General features: G+C 41.2%; 1 protein-coding gene across 1 annotated transcript in view; it reads right to left on the bottom strand.

The window, feature by feature from the left end:
* Positions 1-19106, bottom strand: part of gfra4a (GDNF family receptor alpha 4a) — a 130805-nt gene extending 111699 nt beyond the window's left edge. Inside the window, exon 1 of the mRNA XM_034125986.1 lies at positions 18699-19106. Coding sequence (XP_033981877.1) covers positions 18699-18756 — 58 coding nt within the window. The 5' untranslated portion in view covers positions 18757-19106. The remainder of the gene's footprint in view (positions 1-18698) is intronic.
* Between the last annotated feature and the right edge of the window lie 6505 nt (positions 19107-25611).

The following is a 25611-nucleotide window of genomic DNA, read 5'->3' as shown; positions in this document are numbered from 1 at the left end:
TTTTTTCCCCACTGAATTTATGGGAGGTCTGTTTTTTGCTGATGCTATGCAATTTCCTGTATCAGCCATAGCCTCAGAACAGGTAAACAAGATGCTCTTTCACAAGGGAAATGGTTAACCGTGTACCTTTTCATTGAAGTAAAACAGTAGGTAGCTACAGGTAACATCCATTTGATTAATACATGCATGTATAAACGGACCAAATAACCTTGAGTTTTCACATTAATGTATAGTTACTCTTCCACAGTAATGCCCTCCAAAGCTCTTTGAAGGGCACGGCTGCTTTATCCAACACACCCACGCTATAGACCCTGCAGCCAACCTCCGACAGGCAGTCGTGTGTCTGTGCGTGTGCGAGTGCGAGTGCGAGTGCGAGTGCGTGTGTGTGTGTGTGTGTGTGTGTGTGTGTGTGTGTGTGTGTGTGTGTGTGTGTGTGTGTGTGTGTGTGTGTGTGTGTGTGTGTGTGTCCACTGGCCTTGACAAAGCCTCAATTGTGTTTTTGTGTTTTCATCTGGACAATGATTGATTTAAAATAGTGTAATTGTGGACCAGGGGGGAAAACCCTTTTACAGAAATACCTTTGTGAACGTGGCCTCAATAATACAAATCCCAAAGATCAAAGTGTATGTTATGATTGTAATGGTATAACTTTAAATTCTTCCTGGAGGAACTTCCCTGCAATATCTCCAACTGCACATCTGGAAAGAAAATTGAGTAGCTCAATGGAGGATGTTGAAAATGTTTGAATCAGAGAAGGAAAAAGATTAGAGGTTAAGAAAAAGTGGATGCGGCAAATTAAAATAATTCATAAAAAATTGGAACAGCTTATCAGAAAGTAATTCCTGGAATCCCCCGAAAATCGCTGATGATTTGTGTCGGGGGGGGTCATTTTCCCACAAGTTCTTTGATTAAGGGCACCTTGACAGCCCTTAAGGGGGAGGTAGAGAGTTCTTAATTGATGCTCTACCTCCAGAGCTGCCCATGCAGTGGAACCTGCAAACTTATAATCAGAAAACCTATCTCTACAGCCCATCAGGATACTGCTGCTACATTTCACATCCTTTTTTTCGCCCTTGAAAGCCAATAGAAGATATCATGGGAAGTGACAAACACTGTGCAGATTGAAACACTGCTCCAATTAAGGACTTCACATTCTGTTAAATGGAACTGAGAGAGAAATCAATTACGTGAAATTAGCACTTCTGCTAACTACCCTGCTCACTGTTAAGAATGCATGTGAGAGCAGACCAGTGGGGAAATGCCTTTTTAAGTGCCAGAAAGGCTTTGTCATAGCGGGATCAAACCTCACATGGTTCTTAACTGAGCTGCCGCGTGGTGGGGAATAAAGAAAGATGGAAAATATCAAATGCTGCAGCGGTAAATATGAGAGAAGGTGCAGATTAACGCCCAGAGGCACTATTTCTGTTGCGTGTGATGCTGCTGACAGACATAATAGAGTTCTACAAATGTTTAAAAAGCCTCAGTGGGGCCACGGATACGCTCTGAGCGGGAAAAAGGCGAGGGAAAAACATGTGGGGAATAACTACTCACAAAAATATTCCGCAGGGAGCAAAATGTTTGAGAAACTGCAGAGGGGAAGCATTAGAGCGTGAGTGCTGTCCACCAGGGAGGGAAAACGGACAATGGTTCACTCTCCTAATCTGAGACTTCCTGCTGCCTCAGCTCAGCTTCTCAGAGATCCTTTCTCCCTCCCAGAGCACACACAAAAAAGGTTGAAAAAGTCGAAGGCTGAAGTGAGGAGGTGAGAAGGTGAGGATGAGTTCCCTCCCTCCTTCAGAAGTGAGATCTCACCTTGAAAAGGCATTGGACTCCTTAATCAATCTTCCATCGCCGTCCCTGCAGACGGCCTCTCACCCCCCCCCCCCCCCCCCTCCCCCTCCTTCTCCATATCCCTTCTCCGCTCTTTGCCATTATAGACCCGGAGAAATGCCTGCTCTACTGAATCACTCAGATGCTGTGTTTAGAGACCCACCTGCCATTTGACTATCTTACAGCTCTCTGTAACAGCAGAGCAACAGATATCTGAACCGTGGCTGCTGCAGGGAAAACCATAGAAGCTGAGATTGAGCATACAATGTACAGCCTTCTGTATGTACAGTATATATATTTATACATCCGGCCCAGTCTAAAAACAAAGGCCATAAAGTATTCAGTTAAGGTTACCGTGAGTCAGTAAGTGGTTCAGTGGTGCTGACAGCAACTTTAATGGGGTCTGTTGTTGGAAATAAGTTAATTCATCTTGTCTATTTTCTCTCAACTCTCCATTTCTTCACCCTCTCTCTTGTTCACCCCCTGCGTCACCTTATAATCCCTCTCACTGTCAACCCTTTCATTTCCTCCATTCTTCTCCCGTGCTAGACCTTCCCTCTTTGTGTCGCCTCATGTCTATTTCTGTTTCTCCGTATTTCTCAGAGAAGAACATTAAGGATGAGGGACGGCACGGCAATTCCTCAAGGGGCCGCGAGACGAGAAACACAACACGGTGCTCACACATCTTCATCTTGTTTTTTCTGCATTCTTCACAGTTTCCCATACAACATTCTCAGTGTTTCCAAACAATCCTGCTGCTGCTGCTGCTGCTGCTGCTGTGTGGACTTAGGACTGGAGGTTTTGACACCAGCTATTTTCACACCAGGGGTCGCGAGGGGTGTGCTTTCCATTCGCGAGAGCTTTACAAGACAAGGGACTTGACACAGGAAGGTGCTGCTGTGTTCGCAAACATTGCTTGCTGTTAATGAAAGTCCCTAAACAAAGAGACAAAACACTGCAAGCTACAGGGAACATCTATTTGATGAAGTGTGCAGTGGGCAGAAGCAACTAAATCACACACGTGGTTTGTTGTAAAGAAACAACCACGCTGGTTCGTCAAAGGGGAAACAAATACAAAATATCAAAAAGGAAAGTAAACATGTTTTTTCCTCATTTGTAAAGGTTCATTAGATATCAAATCACATGTGCAGAACATGCTTAACATGCACTGGCCTCACACTGATATCAAATGAGAACAACTCCATTAGGAATTCATGGTGTTGATATTGTAAAGATTTCCCAGAGGTTCAGATACATCTCCATCTCCTCGGGTGGATTGTTTTATGTTTTTTTCCTGGTAAACTTCGACAACAAAACTGATTCCATGAGGGGTAATTACAGCAAACGCAGGAAACAAATCAGCGCAGCCAGCAGGGAAAGGCACTGATTTAACAAACCAGGATATTAAAGCCAGCAGACCACGGTGCAATGAAGTGGTAATAGAGGACAGTGGGAGATTAGAGGGTTGACAAATGGTAGCAGTTCATTGCTTTTACTGAGCTATGCAGACATAGGCCATTACACAAAACTATTCAGATACAACCCAATGTTGTCAATTAAATAGACTGAGCATCTGTCTGCATATGGGAGTCAGCTTTTGAAATTCAAAACGCACACTCAAACAGTGAGGATTTGCTGATGTATTCCAGGCTGATAACAGCTGAGCTTTTGCTAACAGCATCAGTAATGCATGTGTCCATGTTTTGAGGGAGATGTTGGGCTTTCAGCCACTGGTCGGACAGCTGTGTAAAGCCGGGGTTGGCTAATACCTCTCCACCTTTGCACAGGTTTATGGCCACGGATCAGCAGGCTCCGTAACAAGGCTGACAGAGGCTTCTAACAAGTCGGGAGACAGGCAAACAGATGAACCTGGCAGCTCCCGTCTCCCAAGAGCGCGGCGAGGGAGGGAGGGCTAAGGATAAATGGGAATCATTCATTCAAGCATAGCTGAACATGTGAGCCCATCTCAATGGGTCCTAATGACTGGTCTGGGGATCAGTGTGACATGACTGGGGTTGGAGGATTTAGCAGGAAGGGAATGGTTCAGGGTATGTGGCGGGGCGATGGGGATCACAGAGGAACGCTGAGCCGGATCACTGGGGCTTCAAAATATAAATGTCAGACATGAACAAGGAAATCTCTCACACCTACAGTAAAGGTCCACCTGCACATGCATGAACACACATGGACACAGAAACCATAGCAGTGCCTGAATAAAGGAGAACTACATCAGTCAGAGAGGTTCATCTCAATACATGTTGTCATCACTAACTGGCAGAACATTTAGCCGATAGAGAGTCCATTAAAGTGTTTCCATTCACTGTTTTAAACACCCAGCGTCAAGCAGCTGATTCCTGCTGTCTATCCCTGCCCTGGCAGAAAGCCTCTGCCTCCATTAGATACAGGGCGAGAAAACAACAACATCTCAGTGTGTGTGGACAGTTCCACACAAAACCATTTGAAAACATAAACTGTGTAGTTGATGTGATGCATATTAGATCCATGTTTGCATATGTATCTTAGTAGAAACAGTAAAGTAGCAATAGTGTAAAAATAGTATAGTAGTATGGATAGAAACTTAGGAATCCCATTCCCATCTATTTTTCATAAACAGACCACACCAAAATGAAATATTTTCTGCCACGCAATTTTCAAATCTTGAAACCTGTTTTTGTTTTTTTAATGAGCCACCAAAATGAATTAAGACCCTCTAATCACTACATGTAAATATCATAAAACTGTAAATAGAAGAAGGATGTTTTTTTTTGTTAATTAGCTAATCAAGAAGACCAGCTGAGAAAGGCTACAGTCGAGATGTGTGTTCACACATTTTCAAAGGCTGCCTCCACAAGTGTAAAAGTCTTCCAGGGAGCCAGGGAAGGTTATAAATCTCCTCGGCATATTCGTGTTGATTACCTGCCATCCCTTTTTTCTTTTCCTTGTCCGAGTGTTGCATAACTCACAGTTTAACATCCAAGTTTGCAAATTGATTATGGATGAAATTGAACCGACATTATTGCTGTATGTGAATAAGTAATAATGGAAATCAGACCTGAGGGTTGACGGTGCCCACAGATGCCAAGGATCTCATTCATTCTGGTTGTCACGACAAGCCGCGCTACAGCTTCAATAAAACCTTCGCCGCTACTCATCATCTATCATGGCTCTGGCCCTGGCAGATTCTTGGCTTACTGTCTAGGCCAACCTTTAGGTCATGTAATGCGTTTTGGGCTCTCTTCCCCCCCCCCCCCCTCCGCTCCGCTCGGGAGTGTACTACAACACAGCTCCCAGAGTACTGGTACACTGTGTAAGTCTTTAAACGATATTGATGGGGGCTGAAAGCTCATGAACCCCTTGAAGGCTGGGGTACATTCAAGTCTTTCAATGTCTTTCATCCAATCTAGTGGTTATCAAGATCGGATGGTGTCTTGTTCCGCGCCATGAACATGTAATCCTGAGTTACTTCAGGTTGCTGATCAGACAAGAGGTCACTGCAGCTGACGTGAAGGTGGGGCTTTGTCTTTATCTGCTGCCTGGTAGGATGGGCCGATGAATCCGCTTAAGAACTACATACGAGTTCTGCTTTACTGCCTCTCCTGTCTTTTTGAGAGACCATGTCCATTATCTTACTCAGATACCATCGAGAAGTATCAAGTGGCTCTGACTCCAGTGTCTATCTACCCATAATCCTTCATGTCCTCAACAGCACTGCTATTAAGAAGCAGTGAAAAGGTCTCGAAAATAGCTTTGATAGTGTGTGATGCCAAGAAAACCCTAAAAGCTGTGTTTCGTGTGGCTACTCAAGCGCTGGTGTAAAATGTATTACCTGACCATCTGGGGGTTAGATGCTGTGGTTTATCAAATAATTGGAATCTGTTAAAGGTCAGCGACGCGATGGTGAGTGACCTTAGATCAATGGCAGAGGGTTGATTCACATTTCAGTAGGGACGCCTGAAGCAATGGAGGGCAAGGCTCCAGGATGGATGGAGTTAAAAGCAGCAAATTAAACGTAAAGATGAGAAGTGGCGTGACAAGCAGTCGTCCGGGAAAGACTTCCAAAATGTCCACTCACTCACTACTTTGGTTTCTTTCCCTTCTCTCTTCAATCTTTCAGTTCCTTTCCCCCTCACTCACATCGTTTGATCTCACCGTGGCCAAAAGTCACGAGGCAGACGGGTGTTATATCTTATATTCACTGTTCCACATGAGAGAGCGTGTCTTAGAAAAAACTCATCTCAAAATAAATGAGGCTCTCTGAAGGCAGGCGATGACGGGGGTCCTGCCGACTCTGGCCATCGCAGCAAGCATCAGTAATTTGATTTCTCCCAAAAATATCTAAGTGTGTATGTGTGTGTGGTTTGAGATGGTGCAAGTGGGTAACTGCAGTCTATCTTTCTCTTACTTCTGATCCAAAGGCCTATTCGGATTAAGGCAGGTGTAGGAGTTGAATGTCCTCCCCCGCACAAGTGTTGCTTCTCCCTTTTATCATCTCTACAGTACAATGCCTAACGAAAGAGAAAATGCTATGGACAGGCAGACTCTAATACCACAGTGATCTCTAAAACATAACACCAGGGGGAGAGATTTGTTTTAATTTGAGAAGAGTTCAAAATCACTTTAGCAGTGGATGCCAGTATTAATTAGCGGGAGAAGCAGCTACAGTACAAAGCGCTGCTTGAGTGTTATCAATAAATTCATGAAACCTTCTGAGCAATTAACGCTGTATGTTTGCAAGTGGCTAGATTCTAAATGAACCTGCACTCTTACTAAACGAGCATTTAAAGAAAATCAATATCTCAGTTAACTGTCTATTGTTCCAAACAAGAAGCCCCGAAAGGGCTGTGATCAATATATTGCTACTGCCATCATCTATTAAACACAGGCCTTTGACTGTCACTGACTGGCACACCAACACCCACTGCCTAATTGGAATTTTCGAATAGGAAGACAAAGAAAGACAGCTCTCTTTGTCACTGACAGGATGCCATGAGGCCTGGGGAAATTGAATTTACATCGAGAGGGATTTAATTAGACCACTTTGTACCTTTCATTGCAGCTGAATCCTATTTACATTCATTCCTGTGTCACTAAGCCCCCTTACCTTAGTTGTATTGCCTCCACTAATCTTCGGTGGCTGTCTTTAAATACATAAAAAAAGAGAATGCGACATTGAGATCATGAATTTATCTTTTTAATTGCTCAGTTTTGAAGAAGGGTTTAATTTAACATCATGCATTGTATAGAAAGCAGCAGGGTGGATGACCTAATGGATAACATAAAAAAGAAAGGCAAGTGTCAGAATTTCAAACCCCGTAGACATCTTTTATGTCTGTTCCTGTAAGAGAGATATTGCAACAGAAATCTGTGATCCCAGTGGCAACACGCTAACATATACCAGATGAAACAGTAATCAAAATATCTCATTTCTTATGCATTGTGTGTCGATCATGACCCTCCAGAATCCCCTATGAGATACATTCTTTAAAAATGTGCTGAACCAAAAGGAAGACCTTGAAGGCAGGATTGATCTGCTTAGCTAAATGGAGATGATCCACCAAGCGGAGATAGAAAGGGGTTGCCCCGTCTTATATTGAGCTTAAATGAAGATATGCAAAGAGCTGTGTATGATAGTCACATCAAATCCATTCTAGGGCCGGTAGGACATAAATGTTTTGATATTTTAATAACACCAGTTTTGGGACTACGGATGGAAACTAGCTCAAAGCTAACAATCCGGCATGTTTACGTTTTTAAAGCATTATTTGTTTTAAATGTTCATCAATGTGCACTGTCCCTCTTCAAATAAACGATTAAATGAAAAAACCCTCACACAACTCCTTCACGGTTAAAGTCGTTGCCAGGTTTAGCCATTAACACTCTCCACTACCTATCTATTTAAAGATACAAAGTTCTACTCCTGCCACTCATCAGTTTGTGTGAAGGCACCTGCTGTCACCAGTCCTAACGACTCAACTCCCATCTTTGTGGTCCGACTGTTGAGGTGACAGTAAATCCACAAGGAGAAAACATATCTTTCGTAAAGATTAAGGCTGTCAATCAATATATTCATATTAACGGTTGATCAAATGAGTAAGTGCAATTTAAAAGTGGTTGCTAATATTTGAGAACCAATAAAGAATAATGGACTTTTCAATAAGAGATCAGCTCTGGTCTACATTTATATTGAAAAGGCTTTGATAGACCAACTATACCCTACCAGCCCAGCAATATTTTTCTTTCTCCAATAAATGGGAATGAAAGCAGGCACAGATTATGAACACAACATATAACTGAACTTATTTGAGATGTGGAGTGTGATCTTGAGTGCAAGAGATGCTCAGTTCTGAGAAGTTTTATCAATGTTGATTTGGTATGACAAATGACTTTACAACGTCAATACCTACGAGCATCAGTGGCCGGCACCATATTTAAAACACCATGGCAATGGTATGAATCAGAACTACTCAACTATCATTCCAACAAAATGGACCAAGAATACAAAAATAAATTGATCAAACTGGTAAATGTTTTATGAAGTTTCTCCAACGTGTCTTACTGTATCTAGCTTTAGGTTGAGGTTCAACTGAATTTTCACTTCGCTAATTGGACATTTCTACCATACCTTGCAAGTCCTTGGGAGCCGTAGTTTACTTAGCTACTTAAGTTTTAATGTGCTAAGGCTTTACCAGAGAACATGAATTATTTTCATGGCAGTTTCTAATCATTTTCCTGGTATTACAAAAACTCCAACAACCTTCAAAACTTTTATATCTGGAATTATTTAGGGATGCATCAATCCAACTTTTTTTGTCCCGACACCTGGGTTCTGGGAATTGTTCAATACCGAGTACCAATCCATTGCCAATGTTTAATTAAAAAGCTGTAAACCCAACTTCTTGGAAGTGATTGGGATTATTATTTGTAAAGGTAGGGAGACATGAGTGAAACATTGATTTGAATTGTTATTTATTAAAATAATGGAACCAGTTACAGATCATGACTCTCTTATGCCATGAGATGAGTCCGTATAGTTTAAAATGTTCCGACTATCACTCAGCGGCTTCAGCAGGATGACAATTCATTTGAGTAAACACAAGGTCATAGAAAATATAAACTGATTTCATATAACATATGGCACTTGATTAGTATATTTGTATGCAAAACACTGCATACGGTAGCTTAGTAGTTAAAACAGACTGTGAGATAAATATTCTGGGAAATGAGACAAGACACAAACTGTCAGATCATTACTGCCAATGAACAGTGTGGTTTTTTTGTTTATCCTCTATTTTTATGAAATCTTTCTTGTTGGCCTGTTTTTCCATCTGGCTGGGAGACGACGTGGAACAAGACACAAAGAGATAATCAGCTGATCGGCCCACGACTCCAGAATAGAGACTGGAAACCATGTAAGTGTGTTGAGCCGCAAACTCTTTCATTAGCCTTTATAAACGATATCTGGCACATTTCTGAGACAGGCTCAGTGGATCGCCTGCTGCGATTTGGCCCATTCTACGCAATCCCCTTCCTCCACCTCCCTTTGGCTTAGTCAGTCGACAGCCTGGCGCTGAACCTGATTCCTGAATTGTGATTTCACACTCTTGCTCCATTTCTATCGCAACAGGCTGAGCAGAACTCCACTTTAGAAACTGCAGCTCTGATCAAAAACCAATTAGCTCTCCAGATCCTGGGCCCCTGCAGAAGAGCAGCAGGATTTCAACTAGATTTAGATCCTGCTCTGGATGGGAATCTGCTCACCGTCTGTTCCCAATTGTTGGGAAAGATCAGGGGAAAGAATGCTGGCATGTGGAGGGGGTACTACTTTAATAGGACCTGACCTAAATGTGAGGCAGTGATGAATAACCCTTGGCCCAAGATTGTTTCCCTCATGTAATTATCTTTTATTATATATTTGGTTTTAGCATTGATGGTTTCCTTTGAGCCAACGGAATAAACAGTAACTTTGAGAACAAGTTGTTTACAACACGAAGCGTTCATGAACATATTTATAATCCTTGAAGACAATTCCGCTGCTACAACAATAATCTGTCTGGTGCACAGTGAAATGCATTTTCTTTTTTTATTTCAAGGCCGCTTTAGAGCCCAAACAAAGATGCTTCCCCGTCGAGTTCTAAGAAGCAGTCCGTTTCAGTTCCACGGAAAATATTCATGACAGTTTTTTTTTGTCTACTCTTTATTGATATTTTAGCCTCACCATTTTTTTATTTGAGAAACCTTGACTATTGGTTTTGCTAATTGACAGGTGATTCCAACCATTCAAGGAATAATAATTACATTGAGAGAAGCTTCCCACATTATGAATTTGTGCCCCCTATACCAACAAAAATGGAACATATTCCATCAGAAAACTCCGGTTAAAATTGGCTTACTGTACATTTAAGGGTGACTAACTTTAGCATGCACACTGTAGACAAATACAATCAAAGACAAGCAACAATAAGCATGTTACATTATTCTTTAAAGTAAATCCTGCATTCTTATTTATCTCTGCTGTCACTTACATACAATTCTAGGTCTTGAATTTATATTCCCAAGAACATATGAAGTTCCCATCAGCAAAAACACGCCAGTTTGCTATCCTGGCTCCAAAATGGTGGAATGAGCTCCCCATTGACAACAGGACAGCAGAAAGCTTACACAACTTCCGGCGCAGACTGAAGAAAAAAAAAAAGCACTTGTATACTAACTAAGCACTTATATACTAACAAAGGACTGGCTTATCTAAAGCTAGTTGAGTAGCACTTGAAATGTTTTGGCTCTATGAAACCTGATGTACTTATATGATTCTGTTTTCTTCAAGTTTGTATCTTCTTGGTCGAATGCATTTATTGTAAGTCACTTTGGATAAAAGCGTCAGCTAAATGCAATGTAATGTAATATCCTCATGCCAATTTCTGCAATCTAGGTTAAGAAAACGAAGATGGCAGATGTCAAATGATAGCCGCATACTGTATCCGTCCAGTTGCCATCTGATTCAGGCTAAAAACATGCAGTGTGTCCCAATTCAAAGTTATACTCAGAATCTATATTTACTCTGGAAAAGGGACAAAATGAAGTACCGTTCACTTAAAACAGTCAGTTTATTATTATTGTAATGCATAGACAAGATGTAGGAGCTGCTAAAAGCTGCAACACTGAAAAAATGATCATAGATGGTGGTGAAATCTCCCAAAGAAAACATGAGAAAATTACAGAAGCAAGTACTGCCTAATTTCCTGCAAGTGCAGGGATGCAGATTTTTTGTATATTAATTATTATTTTTATACCTTAGTATTGTATGCTCTATAAAAAAGACATGCCACTTTAAACCAGCTTACATATTATTGTAAAAAAATCACTTCAATGTACACCTGAAGGCACATCTCTTAGCAAAAGGACAGAAAAGCCATTAGGGATTACAGACATTAGTCAATAGTCACTTGTTAAACAATGCGCTGGTTTACTCAAAGACTTGTGACAAAAAACTGTGTTAGATCTTTGAGTAAAAATATAATCCTTCCAGCTAAAGTCGCAAATATGAAAACAATTATTACAGGAGAGGCACAAACTGTGGCTCAGACAGTGACAGTCAGATGGCTGAGTGTGAGCCTGCAGGGACTAATTAACACATGGGATCATGAGAATTGAAGCAGGGCCTCGTGATTATCAGCTTCATCTACATGCCAGAAGAGATGATAATATGATTGTCACCTCCATCACCTCTCTGAATAAAATGGTGGTGTAATAAGAGCCTTTATTGTAAGGTTCGGGATAATGCTTTGCGCCAGTCGCTATGACACTGAAAGTCCCTTACACTTAAATACGCGCTGACAGACACACTTAGAGGCTTTAAGTACTGTGAACACTTGATGAAGGGCCTTGAAGCCTTGCTAGCTTGTTTCATTACCACTTATCATTCTAACTGCCAAGCCAACTCAATGCTACCTTTTCCCTCCCCACTCACAAAACCTTTTATTTTGATTAATTGCAGCATTTTAGACTTTCTCACAGTCTCAAATCAGCTCGGACAATTTTGCAGCCTTTTCAGTATACAAAGTCAAACGTCTGGCTATGGAATACAGTGGCAGTAAATGCCATATCCTTTCAGAAAGGCAAGGGCAGGGTAATTGTCTCCGTGGTATAATTCATCCTCAACAAAAGACAGTTGAAATGACAGGGTTTTAACATAATGAGGAGCACTGTCATATTGGTTTCACACAACAAAATCCTCCCACCAGCATCAGTGCTGCAGTTCGATTGCCTCTTTTCCATGTGTATCTCCATCTTAGGGCCTCCAGTGCACTCTTTTCTTCACTGCCTACAAACTCTAATTGCTTCCATCTGCTCTTTGTTCATACAGTATTACTTGTCCTGGCAAAGACAATACAGTGCGTTGAGAAAACCGGTACCGCAGCAGAGACCAGCCGGTTATAAATGTCAACGAGTCACCGATGAAACACTCCCACAACAATTAGTCTTTTGTTCAGTCATAATGACAGTGAGGAAAGCAGTGTTTCTTAAAACAAATTAGCAAGAGAAGTATCTCAGTGAGTAGATAGTTGAGAAATAAATATATCACACAAGATGGATTGAGTGTCAAAAATGAAATAGGCAAATGTGAAGATCCTGGGTGCAGATTGGGGCAAGCCATCTCTAGCATCTCTCCTTTTGGGATGCAACAGGAGTTCTGCATTAACGGAAAATAATAAAAACATGAATGAAATAAAAAAGGAAAGCAGAGTAAATGTGAGACTCAAACTGAGACGTTGCACCGGGGATCTAAAGAGCAACTCAGTCGCTCTACAGAGGATACATATCTCCTCTCTGTTAGGTTCCCAAACGACAGCTCCAGCCTTATGGAAAATAAATCCCATCTCTCGCTGTCACACACGGCTTATTCACATTCACATCCTCCTCTTCCTGCTATGTTTGCTCCTGTAATTCTCCAACACAATCCTCTCCCTTCAATCTGTCAGAGGAACTTAAAAGGCACAGAGACTATAAGAGAAATGAAGAAACTATAAAACATTGCACAAGCTATGGGGACAAAGTAAGAGAGAAGGCTGAGTATGAATTATACATGTAGTGTTAAGGGGTTGGGCTTTAGATTTGTCAGAATAAATGCATAAAACACATACTTGATACTCTCAATTCAAGGTTACCAAACATGTAAGGAGCTAATTATTCATTCCCATACAAAGCAAAGAGTTGAGGCTGAATAACTGCTGAGAGCGACAGAAGGAGTTTGGTTTGGACACTCAGGAGGCCTCTCTCTGTGTATGTGTGTGATTGTTAATTAGGAAGCTATTTTTGTGGAGAGAACATTTCATCTAATGATCTGTAGAGTCTGTCAATGTCCCTCTGCACTGTAATATCTGTGAAACTCTCAAATATATAATTATACATCTCCTACGCCAAACATTAAAAATTATACTTTAAAGACAATAATAATACTGTTACTTTGACAAGTTGCAGTAGAAAACAGCCACAACTTTTTTCTGCAGAACTTCTAAGCCTCTGTTAGCTCTATTTTTGTTTCCCACCAGATTTATTGTACAGTTAAGTCCCAGTGTTATAATAAAACAAGCTCTCGGCAGCACAGGGGGAAGTTTTTGGCAAACACCTGATAATCTCAACAGTATCTACTGCTATCTGTCCGAAGCCAAAAAGCAGGCAAACCAAGATAGCAACTTAAAGTCAGAGCTTATAGCAGCTAAGATGCAGATAGTTTAAGGAGATGGTGAAAACCAAAACAGATCTAAAAAGGACACTGAATATTGGACATGTTTTTTCTGGACACAAACATACAGTAATTCTATATGAATGCAATTTGTCTTTGTGTCTACCGGGTGCAATTATTTACCAAGATATTAGCAAATAAGCTAACCCCACAATTGATTTACCAGGTAATAATGTGTCAAAGCTGTTTTCTTACAGCTTGTTTAAAAAATGTCCTGCAAGTATCCTGCATAACTGGGCCCATTTGTATTTTATAGTTGGGGATGTGTTCTATTCCTGTGCATAAGTAGTCAAATTAATGCTTTATAAATATCAAAAGACCTCCAAAAGATCATTCTGATCTCATTTTATTTCCTGATACCAATTTCAATAGGGTATATCCCAATACCAAGTACCTATCTGATGTGTGATAACTCATCGGAATCATCGAGGGATGACTGTGAATTTACTGACTGAACGACTGTTTCTTATAGTGAAACACTGCACTTTAAAAGGACACTGACAATCACGTAACGGATGTTAACCGGTCTGCTGGAAACAGGTTGGTATTGGCACAAGGATTTGGGTGGATCCCTTCAATCAACAGTTCCAGTCCCCCGGCATCAGAATAAAGCTTTCATTCTTAAGTCCAGACCCTCCATATGGTACTGATGTTTAATAACCATACAGACAGAACACCCAACTCAGCGGAGGCAGGCAGACCAGTTTATTTACACTGATTAATGCTTAAATTCCCCAGATTGCAATGAAGCCACATATTGGACTTCGAGAACTTTTCCTTAAATAAAAATCCTTCATGTTTATTATACTTATCAATGCAACAAAGTTGTGATATGGTATACTTGAAAGAAAACATGCAACATCCCCCCATCACAAAAACGTTTGATAAGTTGTATGACTAAAAACCAATTGCCAACCATTTTGATAAGGTGGGGTAGGTCATTTTGGAGAAACCAGCTCGATCGCTAGAATTTGAAAATACACAACCGGAAAAAATCTGCCACTTCCTTACAGAGCCCCTCCTCCAACACACATGAACGCGCACATGACCAATGAGGGCACGAGATAAGTTTGTGCACAGATGGAAGGCTGACAGGCAGGTAGGCCATCCAGTTATTTTAGCCGGGCCGGCTAAAATGATTGGTCGTGCTTTTTACAGTACTACGGCTTCCACAGATGACATTTTTTTTATGGATTTTTTGTCAAAGCACTTAAGATATTCATTGCTATCGGGATGTTAAGAGCATTCCATGGAATAGAACAAAAAGTGTATCTCGAGCCGGTTTCTCAAACTTACCTACCCCACCTTTAAGCGTTTAATTACATTTTTACATCTAAAAATAGAAACAACAAATACTGTTTTTTAAATTCTCAAAATGCCCTCAAATATGGAGTTTTACTGCTTTTCTTCTGTATTATTTGAGTCAAATCAAGAAAAATCAATTAAACTGGACTGGAAAGTAAATAATTACCTAGTGAAGAATGATAATGAGCATTCAGCTTTCCCTCTATGCTGTAGTCTCAAATCTGTAATTACTTGTTGGTAACTTCACTCGAGAGGCCTGGAAATATGAAATCAAAATGGCTCTTTAGTTCCACTGAGTGACTTGAAACGCTTTCCTGACATAATCAACATCCAAACCATGACCAAATGACTGATGGTGTAAAAACAGCTAAATAATAACAATAATATTATATTTCTTTAACAAATTGTGTTTGCTTTGAAGGAATAATCCAGATATTTGCATCACATTTGAGTATTAGTTTAACTTGAAACATACTTAACTAATCACATCCAATTATTTCATACCGTCTTTTTTAAATTCAACAAGTAGTTCATTTTGGGAACTACAATTTGTTCATCGTGTTCGTTTTCCTCACTGAATGTAACTGAGGACAGCTACCATTTTGAAACAAATTACACATAATCATCAGCGTGCCGAAACAGGCTGATATAAAAATCAACAGTGGATGTCCTTTTCAGTTGGCTGGGCCTCTTATAGGACATACTTCCTGCTCCCCACCCTGATTAATCTAATCTGCAGCTGCACCAGTTTGCCTTTGTTTAAGGAACCCTGCAGTTTAACGCATCCTGAAAGTGTTCACACCTTGCCTCGTATCCACTGCCCCTGTGACGAACAAATCAACACAAAGTCATGTTGGGGGAAATATGCATACCACCCTCAAGTAGCTGGTTGTTTATGTTTATGATCATTGCTTCTCATCAGCCAATTGCCACCGTGGAAATAACACTATTCACAATATTAAAACAGTACAAACCCTCCACCATGTCGCAAATTGTGAGGTACGCTGGGTTCACTTGCTGCCTACCACTTAGAGAAGAATAATATGCAGATAATCCTGGTCAACTAATTACAGTAATGATTACAAAATGTTCAGAGCGGTGCGGGCAGATAATCATTGAAGCATCACAAGACTGAGCAGTAAATATGCTAATTCCAATCTGAAGTAAATGGAGGCTTATTTGTATTCCCCTACTGTTTTCCATGCCAGTTAACGAAATGCAAAAAACACTGCATGCTAATCTAGCGTACATCGACTTAATACTCCTCGCTTCATCAGAAAGAGACATTCATTAGACTGGACAGATATTATTGCAGCCCAAGACACCACGGGCATTTTAAAGCCTTGTTTGGCCCGGCAAGATGTAGAAGAGCACGTTTTTATATGCAGCAGGAGCTTGGGGAAGAGAGCTGCATGCAAACACACACACAAAACAGCCTATGTATCCTCTTATAATGAAAGGTCCTCATAAAGACAGTGGGCTGCCAATCGTTGGTCCTCACATGCATAGCTAAACAAGTACACACAAACACCTGGGAGTAGGTGCAGTGAGGAAGGAACTGATGCTGCCCTCAAGTGATACATGAGAGCGCCAATTGCTGAGCTGTAAATATGAATTTTCACACATGCAAGTGCCCCTAGTGGGACATAATAACATTATTCAACTAATTATTCAAAGTGTTTCTGTATGGTGTTTAATGTTTTACTTTTTAATGGTGCTGCTTTGCAGAAAAAAAGAGACAATGCAGAAAATGCATCGCAAAGGAAATGTCTAAATAGGTAATAAACAAGCAAAACACAAACATAAAATAATCATGACTCTCTTACGTTAATTAACCTGTCAGACATGCCATCTGGCGTCTTATCATCACACATCACATCTGTATTAACCCGTGTCTCCCCCCGGAAACATATTCTCAAGTCCAAACAGTGCTAAAAACCCTTTAAGAGTAATTGGCCCCTCCCACTTTGATTCCCCCCTGTGGATTCAAACCAACTATGTCCCTCTTCCCCTCTCTAACCTTCAGGCTAAAGCTGCTATAGTTCCTTTGATTGCCCCCCCCCCCCCCCCCTCCACCCTCCATCCTCCCCGTGTATCTGCCTCCCTGTGTGGCTGATGGACGGGATCATGAAGCCCTGGGTGAGAGACTCTCTGGCGTTTTGACACATTACTTTGACAAGGTGAGAATATCTGCTGAGAAAAGACTAGGAGTGACTGCCCCCCCCACCTTCCCCTCCGCACATCCTGCGTCCACTTACTCACCCAGCTCATGTCTTGAGTGACGGCAAGGCACAGTGACACACGTTTTACATATAATGGGAAATGTGAGGAAAGTCAGGGTGACATAATAGCATAAACTCCTTCAGGGGAAGTGTGGCGGACAGGAGTGTGCAAGTGTGAGTTCAGGGTTCAGGGTGGTGGGACATCTCGTCTGGGAGCCCAAGAATTGCCAACGTAATTCCAGCATGCAAGACTGCTCCCAGTGTGCCTGGTGAGTGGCTGCAAACACAGCTGCAGCAAAGGGAAATTGAGTCTGAGATGTGAAGCTGTCATGATCGAGGCCATAAATCTCACAAATACAAATCCCTCCGTCAGTACGTCCTGTTTCCAGGCTGCACTCACTCTGCAGGAAGGCTTTTTTCTCTCCATGGTGGGGGAATATTGCAGAAGAGAGTGCAGCAGATATAGAATTTTTTTTTTAAATTAGACCAGAAGTAAACAGCTCTGACATTAGAAATGACTTGCACCAGCTGGCACAATAAAAAGTACAGGTAACATGATTAATAGATTTGGGTAGAAGAAGTTTGTGTCTGTCTGTCTGTGTGTGTCTGTGCAAGTGTGTGTGTGTGTGTGTGTGTGTGTGTGTATGTGTGTATGCTGGGGGCGGAGCAGATGGGCAGCTGATGTGTGTGTGTGTGTTTGTTTGTGCATAAGAATCATAAAACTACCCGAAGTGCTGTGCTGGATTGAATCAAACAATGAATTCATGAACAGTGACCACCAACACTGCAAACACACACACACACACACACACACACACACACACACACACACACACACACACACACACACACACACACACACACACACACACACACACACACACACACACACACACACACACACACACACACACACACACACACACACACACACACACACACACACACACACACACACACACACACACACACTCCACCTGCAGAGACAGGTGCCCAAGCGCACACATTGCACGCACGCGTAAAACTAACCACACTGGCTTGTACGCGGTTTGACACACACTTGTCTGCATTGGCATTTTCGCAGTCACACAGGGAACCAGCAGCAGCTTTGTAGGCAAAACACTCCGTAACCTGTTCCTAAATCCGTCTGCTTTTGGATGAATATCAGGGTATGTACGGGTTGCTGCCTGCCGCAAAACTGCTCTTACAGGCTGAGAAAAGACATGCAAGCATCTCCAGAGTGGAGAAAATCCGGCGAGCACCACCGCTTCATTACCGTCAGCCCCCCATCAGATCATATGCGGTCTTTCTGTGTGGTCCTTTACAAAGCAGCAGCCTGCCCGCTCTGTCCGGGACCCTGTAATTCATCCTTCACATCAACAGAACTGGCTAATCTTGCAGGAAAATAAATATCTCATCATGCAACTTTGACACAAATCAAGCGAATAAGGACTCTTCAGGGAACAGTGGCAGTACATGAGCATGAAGCTCAGACTGATAAGAGCTCTAACAGGAGCTGCAGCGACCACCCGCAGAACAACGCATTCATTCTGCACAAGTTCATCTACACTGAATTATATTCCAATTGTTGTTCAACTTACCAATAAGAGCCAGCTGCAAGAAGTACAGTCCGAGGAAGTCCATTATGGAGTGCGACATTAATTCAAATGGATGCAATCCCTGGCCAGCGATGATGTGCGAGAATAAAAACCCTCTGTTTGTTGAAATGGCACCGAAATCAAGACCGAAAGAACCGCAGCTATTTCTCAAGTGATGACTGGTCACTTACATCGGAATCCAAAGCATTGCATGAAAAAGCAGCAGTGGAGCAGAGCATCATTTTTCAACAGTCAAACTTTTGTCATGGAGGAAAAATGGGTTACAGCTGCGCCGAATCAGCCAGTGGTTCCAAATCAATGCAACACCGAGGGGTGGAGAGAAAACAGTTTGTTTCTTAGGAGGAATAAATCTTGCGCGTATTGAACATCCCTGGCCGTGAGATCGTTCCGTCCTGAGCGGCTGCTTCCCTCTCCACTTCGCCTCCACCTGCGCACCGTCTGGAAACTGCGGATGAATCACAGGGGCGCGTTGCTTTGCGCACTCCGACCTGCGAGTCACAGCGTCCCTGATCCTCTGCTCCCAGGCGGGTCCCAGCTCGTTTAAAAATCCAATCTTGGCCAAAGTTGAAATAGGACAAGTTAAATCGATAGCCTATTTCATACTGCCATAAAAATGGAAACAATAAACCTGCACAGAATGGTGCAGAGTATAGGAGGGTATCCACACTTCTCTGGAAGTAGGTTATTCCCTCCTAAAAAGAGAAACCACCGAGTTGCATGAGAATCATTGATTTGGTGGAAGTTGAGAACATATTTTAGGGGCCCAGCACATGACGAGCAGAGATGAAACAGAGCCAGACTGACTCGCAGTGTCTGTGTCTCTTAATGGTAGAAATGAAGAGACCATCTTGCAGCCAGCATGGTGTGTTTGAGGCTTCCTGCTGTCTAATGTGTTCACGCTGGTCTCCTTTCAGAGGAACAAAGTAGGCCTGCTATAATCTATTTCCATCTGGGTTTTGGGGACAGCGGGCCTGATTGACGTTCAACACAAACTGTACTTGTATTATTTTCAGACATAGGCCTACCCTATTTTTCATCTGTATGCATTTTGTTTGCCATACACCAGGAAATAATTGGATTTAGCCTGCAGAAGCAGCTCCATAAATCATGGAGAATATTTAAATTCTTCATACCAACAGCTGTTATGGGTGCTTTTTTTTGTTGGTCAAAGCCTGAAATATGTTAGCACTGTTTCACTCAAACTCTTGATGAGAAATTAATTTTTGAGCAGTATCTCTGTTGGGAGTTGTTTTGCCTCCTCAAGCTTATTTTTTGCTTTCTTTACAGCATCTCGGGTGACACTTTCATCCGAAACCTTGTTTGTGCAGTATGTAAAAAAAGGCTGACACTCACAGAAACGTGGGAAGGATCATAGTCGTTTCTAAAGAATAACCTTAAACACTTACAAACTTCTGTGCAGTGTTTTTATTTCTTTCTGAGAGAAAGAGTGGGCAGTGTGTTCCTCTCAGGATTTGCTTATAAGACAGTGGGAAGGTTGAGAGTAAAAAAGCTGCAGCATTGTTCTAACTCTTCTGTAAACTTCTATTATATTGGCACTGTCTTTAGCCTGAAGCCCACATGTAATTACTCTGATGGCGAGACATACACTAACAGTATCATAATTAGATGTTCTATCCATGGATTGCACAATATCTAAATACAGTGAAACATGCATTTTAAGTTCACTTTGCTCAAACTTAATGATTTGAGTAAATAATAAAAAATTTGAAATGTTGGTCACATATTGACATTTTTCTCTGCATGCCAGTCTGTTGTCACCTACTGTAAGAAAGGACAGCAACAGTTGTTAAGTAAAATGCTTAAAATAACAACGTTCAAGTGATAACTCGTTTCTTATGTCAGGAGCAAAGGAGGAAGTTTGGTGAAGTTATCATGAGCCACAAAGTTTGCATAGTGACGACGAGGTTACAGATTCAATGGATTGGTCAACTAAATGTTTACCACAGTTGAATTGCATTACTGAGTCGAAAATGTTTACACAATACCTTAATCTGCACGTTTAATTAGTCCGTTTTTAGGATTGATCAAATATGCAATATACTTATGTTTTGTGTTCAGTGTGTTAACATAATTAACTTGTTTTTGCATTTTGAGAGATGTCATGTGAGAAACATGAATGACAATTGGGTTAATCTCCACTGGAAACACGTTTGAGACCAACAAACAATGACGTTTTTTACCAGCATGAACCCAAGTTTTCCTTAACCATAACCCTGGTTATTATTGTAGCTATGACGACGAAGCGCAAACTATAATATTTCCCTTCACGCAAGCCGCCTAACCTTTTCTGCTTAAAATCAACCAAAGCATAGATGCAATGTTTAGCTGACAGTTAGGAAACCTCTCCTAAATTCAAAACACTTGGTGTCAATAGTAGTTATCATACCAAATAACAGTTTAATTTTTGTCTGTCAGAAAGAATGAGCCGGATATCTTTATATTTCATATTGTGTTAAAGCAAAGATATTCATAGCACTCTTGTCCAAGTGCAGATTTAACAAGAAGAACAGAGAGAATCTTCTTTTCTCAGTGATACCAGAGGGGGAGTATAAGTCTGAGGTTTGGATGTGTACCCTGGCGGTGATCCAGCAGCGCCTCCACAGAGCAGCTCCACAGCAGCAGCAGCTGGTGGTTAACTGCCTTGCTCAAGGGCAAACTGCCTTCCATTGCAGTGGGAAGGCAGAAAAATCTTTATTCAGGTCTCCAAAAAATGTTTAGATATAAGGTTATGAAAGCACAACCTAGCTACCCCTCTCCAAACACCCTTGAATGATAGTGCCAAAAAATATTAAATATTGATTCCTGAACCCTTTCCTTTGAATCAAACGTCCCACTGCCTGTTTTGGATCGAATCCCTCCAGAGCTTTTTTCCTGTGTGTCCGCCTCCGCTCCCACTCTGCTTCCCTCTCAATGAATAAAAAAGCATTGCCCTTAACATGTTGACAACGTGACAGCATAATGCAGGAGAGAATGTGGGACAGGCTCCTGCTGCGTTGGTCATGAAGCGGTAGAACATTCTTACCACGGGCTGATTAAGAGCTGTTAATGAATTCAAATTAATGCCTGAGCTGTTGTTTTTTTTCTGTGTGTCTGCCTGCTGATGCAGTCTCTCTGAGACACACTTCAAGATAAATCAGACGGGGAGTCAGTGAGGAAAAGATGGAGAGAGAAAGAGACAATATTGACTGGCAACGGAACTGAATCAAACGTTAGAACAGCTCTCAAGGCTGCGGCACATAAAGACCTTCTGGGAAATGGAGGTACAGTTACATGGTAATGTCAGAAGGCCAGCTGCAGCACATCACTCTGCTCTCTGCTTCGCATATCTTCAACCTGTCTCTTTCACCCCTGTGTGTCTCATCTTGGCCATTTCATCAATGCGGATGCTTTTCATCAATGCAACGTTCTTGGAATTATAGGTAACATTATATGATTCATGACCAGTTACAGCACAGTGTACCGGCAGGACAGCGGTATAATATCCCTTTCATACGTATCATGTTTGACCATTAAGGCTAACATTTAATGCACTGCAGACCACTTCAGCTGAGGTGGTCATCCCAATAAAAGCAGTGTCGTAGGTCAGAAGCGATGAAGATGCATGCGTTTAAACTACATCACTATAGTATAATACTGACAAGAAGATACATGGAGAATCCATTAACTACTGAATAAAACTAATATCCTGAAATCAGCATGTTTAGGTCATGTTATTCCATGTGAAAGAGAGTCATTGTTGTGTTTGTCATTTCTATGTTGTACTTGGTAAAGATTTGTTTGTTTTAATTATCTTATATACTGCTGGGTAACCTAAAATAAATAATCATGATTTATCTTTTGGATTTATATTTTGTAATAATAATTTAAATTGTCAAAGCTGTACAATAAATGTAGTGGAGTCAAAAGTCCAACATCCCCTTGCTAGGGTGAAAGAATGAAGTAGCAGTGAAAATACTCAAGGACAGTTAAGTACAAGTACCTCACATTTCTACTTCAGTACAGAAATTGATTAAATGTACTTCGTTTTATTCCATCACTGGATGGCAGTGAGCTGTGTCTTACTGTAATGTTGAAATCACCTTTTTCTCTCTCAACAATATCCATTGGTATCTGAAACGTATGTAAAACACAACCAGGCACAGCTGGCCAGTTGTTGAAGTCCATTGTCTAAATAGCCTGAGGCAACTATGTGTGCACGGTCCAATGCTACACAAGAACCCCTTAACGAATAATACCAGCTTTACAACTCCTCTAATTGTTACTCAAAATCAATAGGTGATTTGCATGTCATGTTGGTGGTGTTGGACTATAGCTAAGTATTCTTTTCATTAGCTCAATGTGGTTTTCTGTTCAGTTCATAACGCTTTAAACTTGCTCCCCTTCGGCAGAATTATAGCAGAAATAAAAGCCTGTGGAGCGGCACTGAAAGCCCGGACTGATGGCACTTTCTTGGCCGTCACACTGATTTTGTCCCATTTGTAAATTCTGTTCCTGCTGTGGGAAATATTACCGAGCCACACTGCTACAAAACATTCTCCATGTATTACAACCCTTAAAGCCTGGGAAGCATAGCCTATAAGCAGGAATGTGGGATCTGAGCAGAGAGGAACTCAGCATGTCTCGTTAGATGCCCGAGTCTCAGCTGATAGAATTTGATGCAAAACAATTAAATGTGTACTGAAAAGGTGGCCTGACTGTTAATATTCGCTGCACTACAATTTTAACAGTTTGCATCTTGTTATAATATATTTAAATGAATCCAATGGCACCAGATAGTCTTTCTAGGATCCAAAGTCCAGTACATCATATTGACCTCGAAGTGGCCGTTCAAAGGATCTCAAAACTAATTTCTTATAAATTCACCTACCACATCTTAAAATGATTAGTCAGAGAATAAGTCTATATAATAGCATCATGAGCCATCACCATGAACAAAACAGCATACATGACTCACATAGACTATTGATTAGCTGGTTGAGTAATGCAAACTTGAACCGTATTTAAATTAGGATTTGTTAAAGGATCAACATATTTAAATGTGTCAGCTTTCCAATGATTGATGGCACCATAAATGACTTATTGCCATTTCTAAGACATTTGTTTTTTTATGCGGTAATATGATTTGACCATTACCTGCTGTTCGAGAGAAATGACTGTAAAACTATAACTCCATTTGGTAATATGACCGTGTAAAACCCTGGCTTTAGAGGAATAATCGCTGCTGCTAAATAACTTTTTCTCTATGGTAACCATATGCAGAGAGGGAAATTACAGAACTACATTTATATCATTCATGTGCTTAGGTATAATTTGGGAGCACCAAAAGCTTTTAAAGATATGTTTTTAAAAGTTATTACGATTTCAGTAATCTTGCAAACCTTACAGGACAAAACACATTGATATTGAAGTGTTTTGCATCGCTTGTGAAGAGCCGTTATGAAAGCCATTAACGATCGGACAAAACACTTAAGTCCGACTAAAAATATAATGAACTACATTCTTCCACACTTTTCCATTATTACCATAACCTTTGTTTGAAGAGTAGGCTGTATTTCAGAATAAGTGTTTTTAAAATGTTACTACTTTGAGACAAACACTTTAAATGATTCACTTCCTCTACCTCCAGTGTAGTTTAGAGGATTTTTAAAGCATCACTATACTGAAATTGAGTCACAAATTGAATGTATTGTATGTACAAAAGAATAAAAAGGATGGAGTTGTTTATTCGGTGAGACCATTGAAAGGACTTGCACTGACTTCACTTTTTCCTAAACTGGTGCAGGCGCTGGTCAGAGTTTATTTCAGTGTACCTGCCACTGCTAAACCAGTCAGAAATCCAGAGAAATGTGTGTTGCTATGACTCGTAAAGCTGCCCAGGAAGGAGCAGCTGCACTCGCCATTGAGAGTAACGGCCTTGCTCGGCACAATGTGGCTGAGAAAGCAGGGATAGGTTTAGCACCACCTGCACAGCTACAGCACACTTTGTTTTGCACCATTTGCTGTGCACTTATACCTGCAAGAGTCTTTTACATGTCATTGCATTTCAACATGTAGTCCACTTTTAAAAAGTGTCTATCCTTGCATATGGTTTTTGTGTGAGCTCCAGACCGCTGGCTAAAACAATGATTAGAGATCACAACAGGCAGCGTATTTCAGCACGAAGCTTGTCATCCCGCCTTTCTCACAACAATGAAAAGCGTTTGAAGAAGAAGATAAATATGAGAAGCCTTCCCTGCAGTGGTACCAATGTACTGCAGCATCAGCTCCTGCTCTTATTGCAGGCGCGAGCTGTAACCAGACACCGGCAGATAAAAAAAAAAAAAGGGTAGAAGACAGGCTGCCAAATGAGGCTATGCCGTAGTCAGGCTTTTTTAAGACAGGGCTTTCGTGTAATTATAATAAAACGTGGCCATCACAGTGGGCAGGTGATGAGACGGATGTGGATAGAAAGAAGCGCGAGGAATAAAAAACGAAAAGACCCATATGCCCTTGGCAATGCGTGGCTTTTTTTCATGATGTGTTGGCAGTGGCATATTTCAGATGCACAGCAAGGATGCGTGGAAATGGATAAATCAATGAGGCCATCTGGGGAGAGGAAGTCGAGATGAGAAATGGTTTAATGCTGACATTCGTTCGACAGTAGCCTCACAGACCTAATTATTCCATTCATTATGGAGGTGCAAAAAAAAAAAAAAGAGAGAGCCTTATTATTCTCATGACACGCATCAAATTTAATTTGTCTTTAAGGAAGTTATAGGTCATACAGTATTTGACGAAGTGTGCTTTTTGCCACCGCTTAAAGAGCAATCAACAAAGACCTTTCTGACATATTTGTTTTTTGTTTGAAATATGATTTGTTTGTTGAAGTTCTTTT

The sequence above is a fragment of the Trematomus bernacchii genome, unplaced genomic scaffold (genome assembly GCF_902827165.1).
Source record: "Trematomus bernacchii unplaced genomic scaffold, fTreBer1.1, whole genome shotgun sequence".
NCBI classification, from domain to species: Eukaryota; Metazoa; Chordata; class Actinopteri; order Perciformes; family Nototheniidae; genus Trematomus; species Trematomus bernacchii.
Note: the sequence above shows the minus strand (reverse complement) of the source record. Positions and strands in the feature narration are given on the sequence as shown.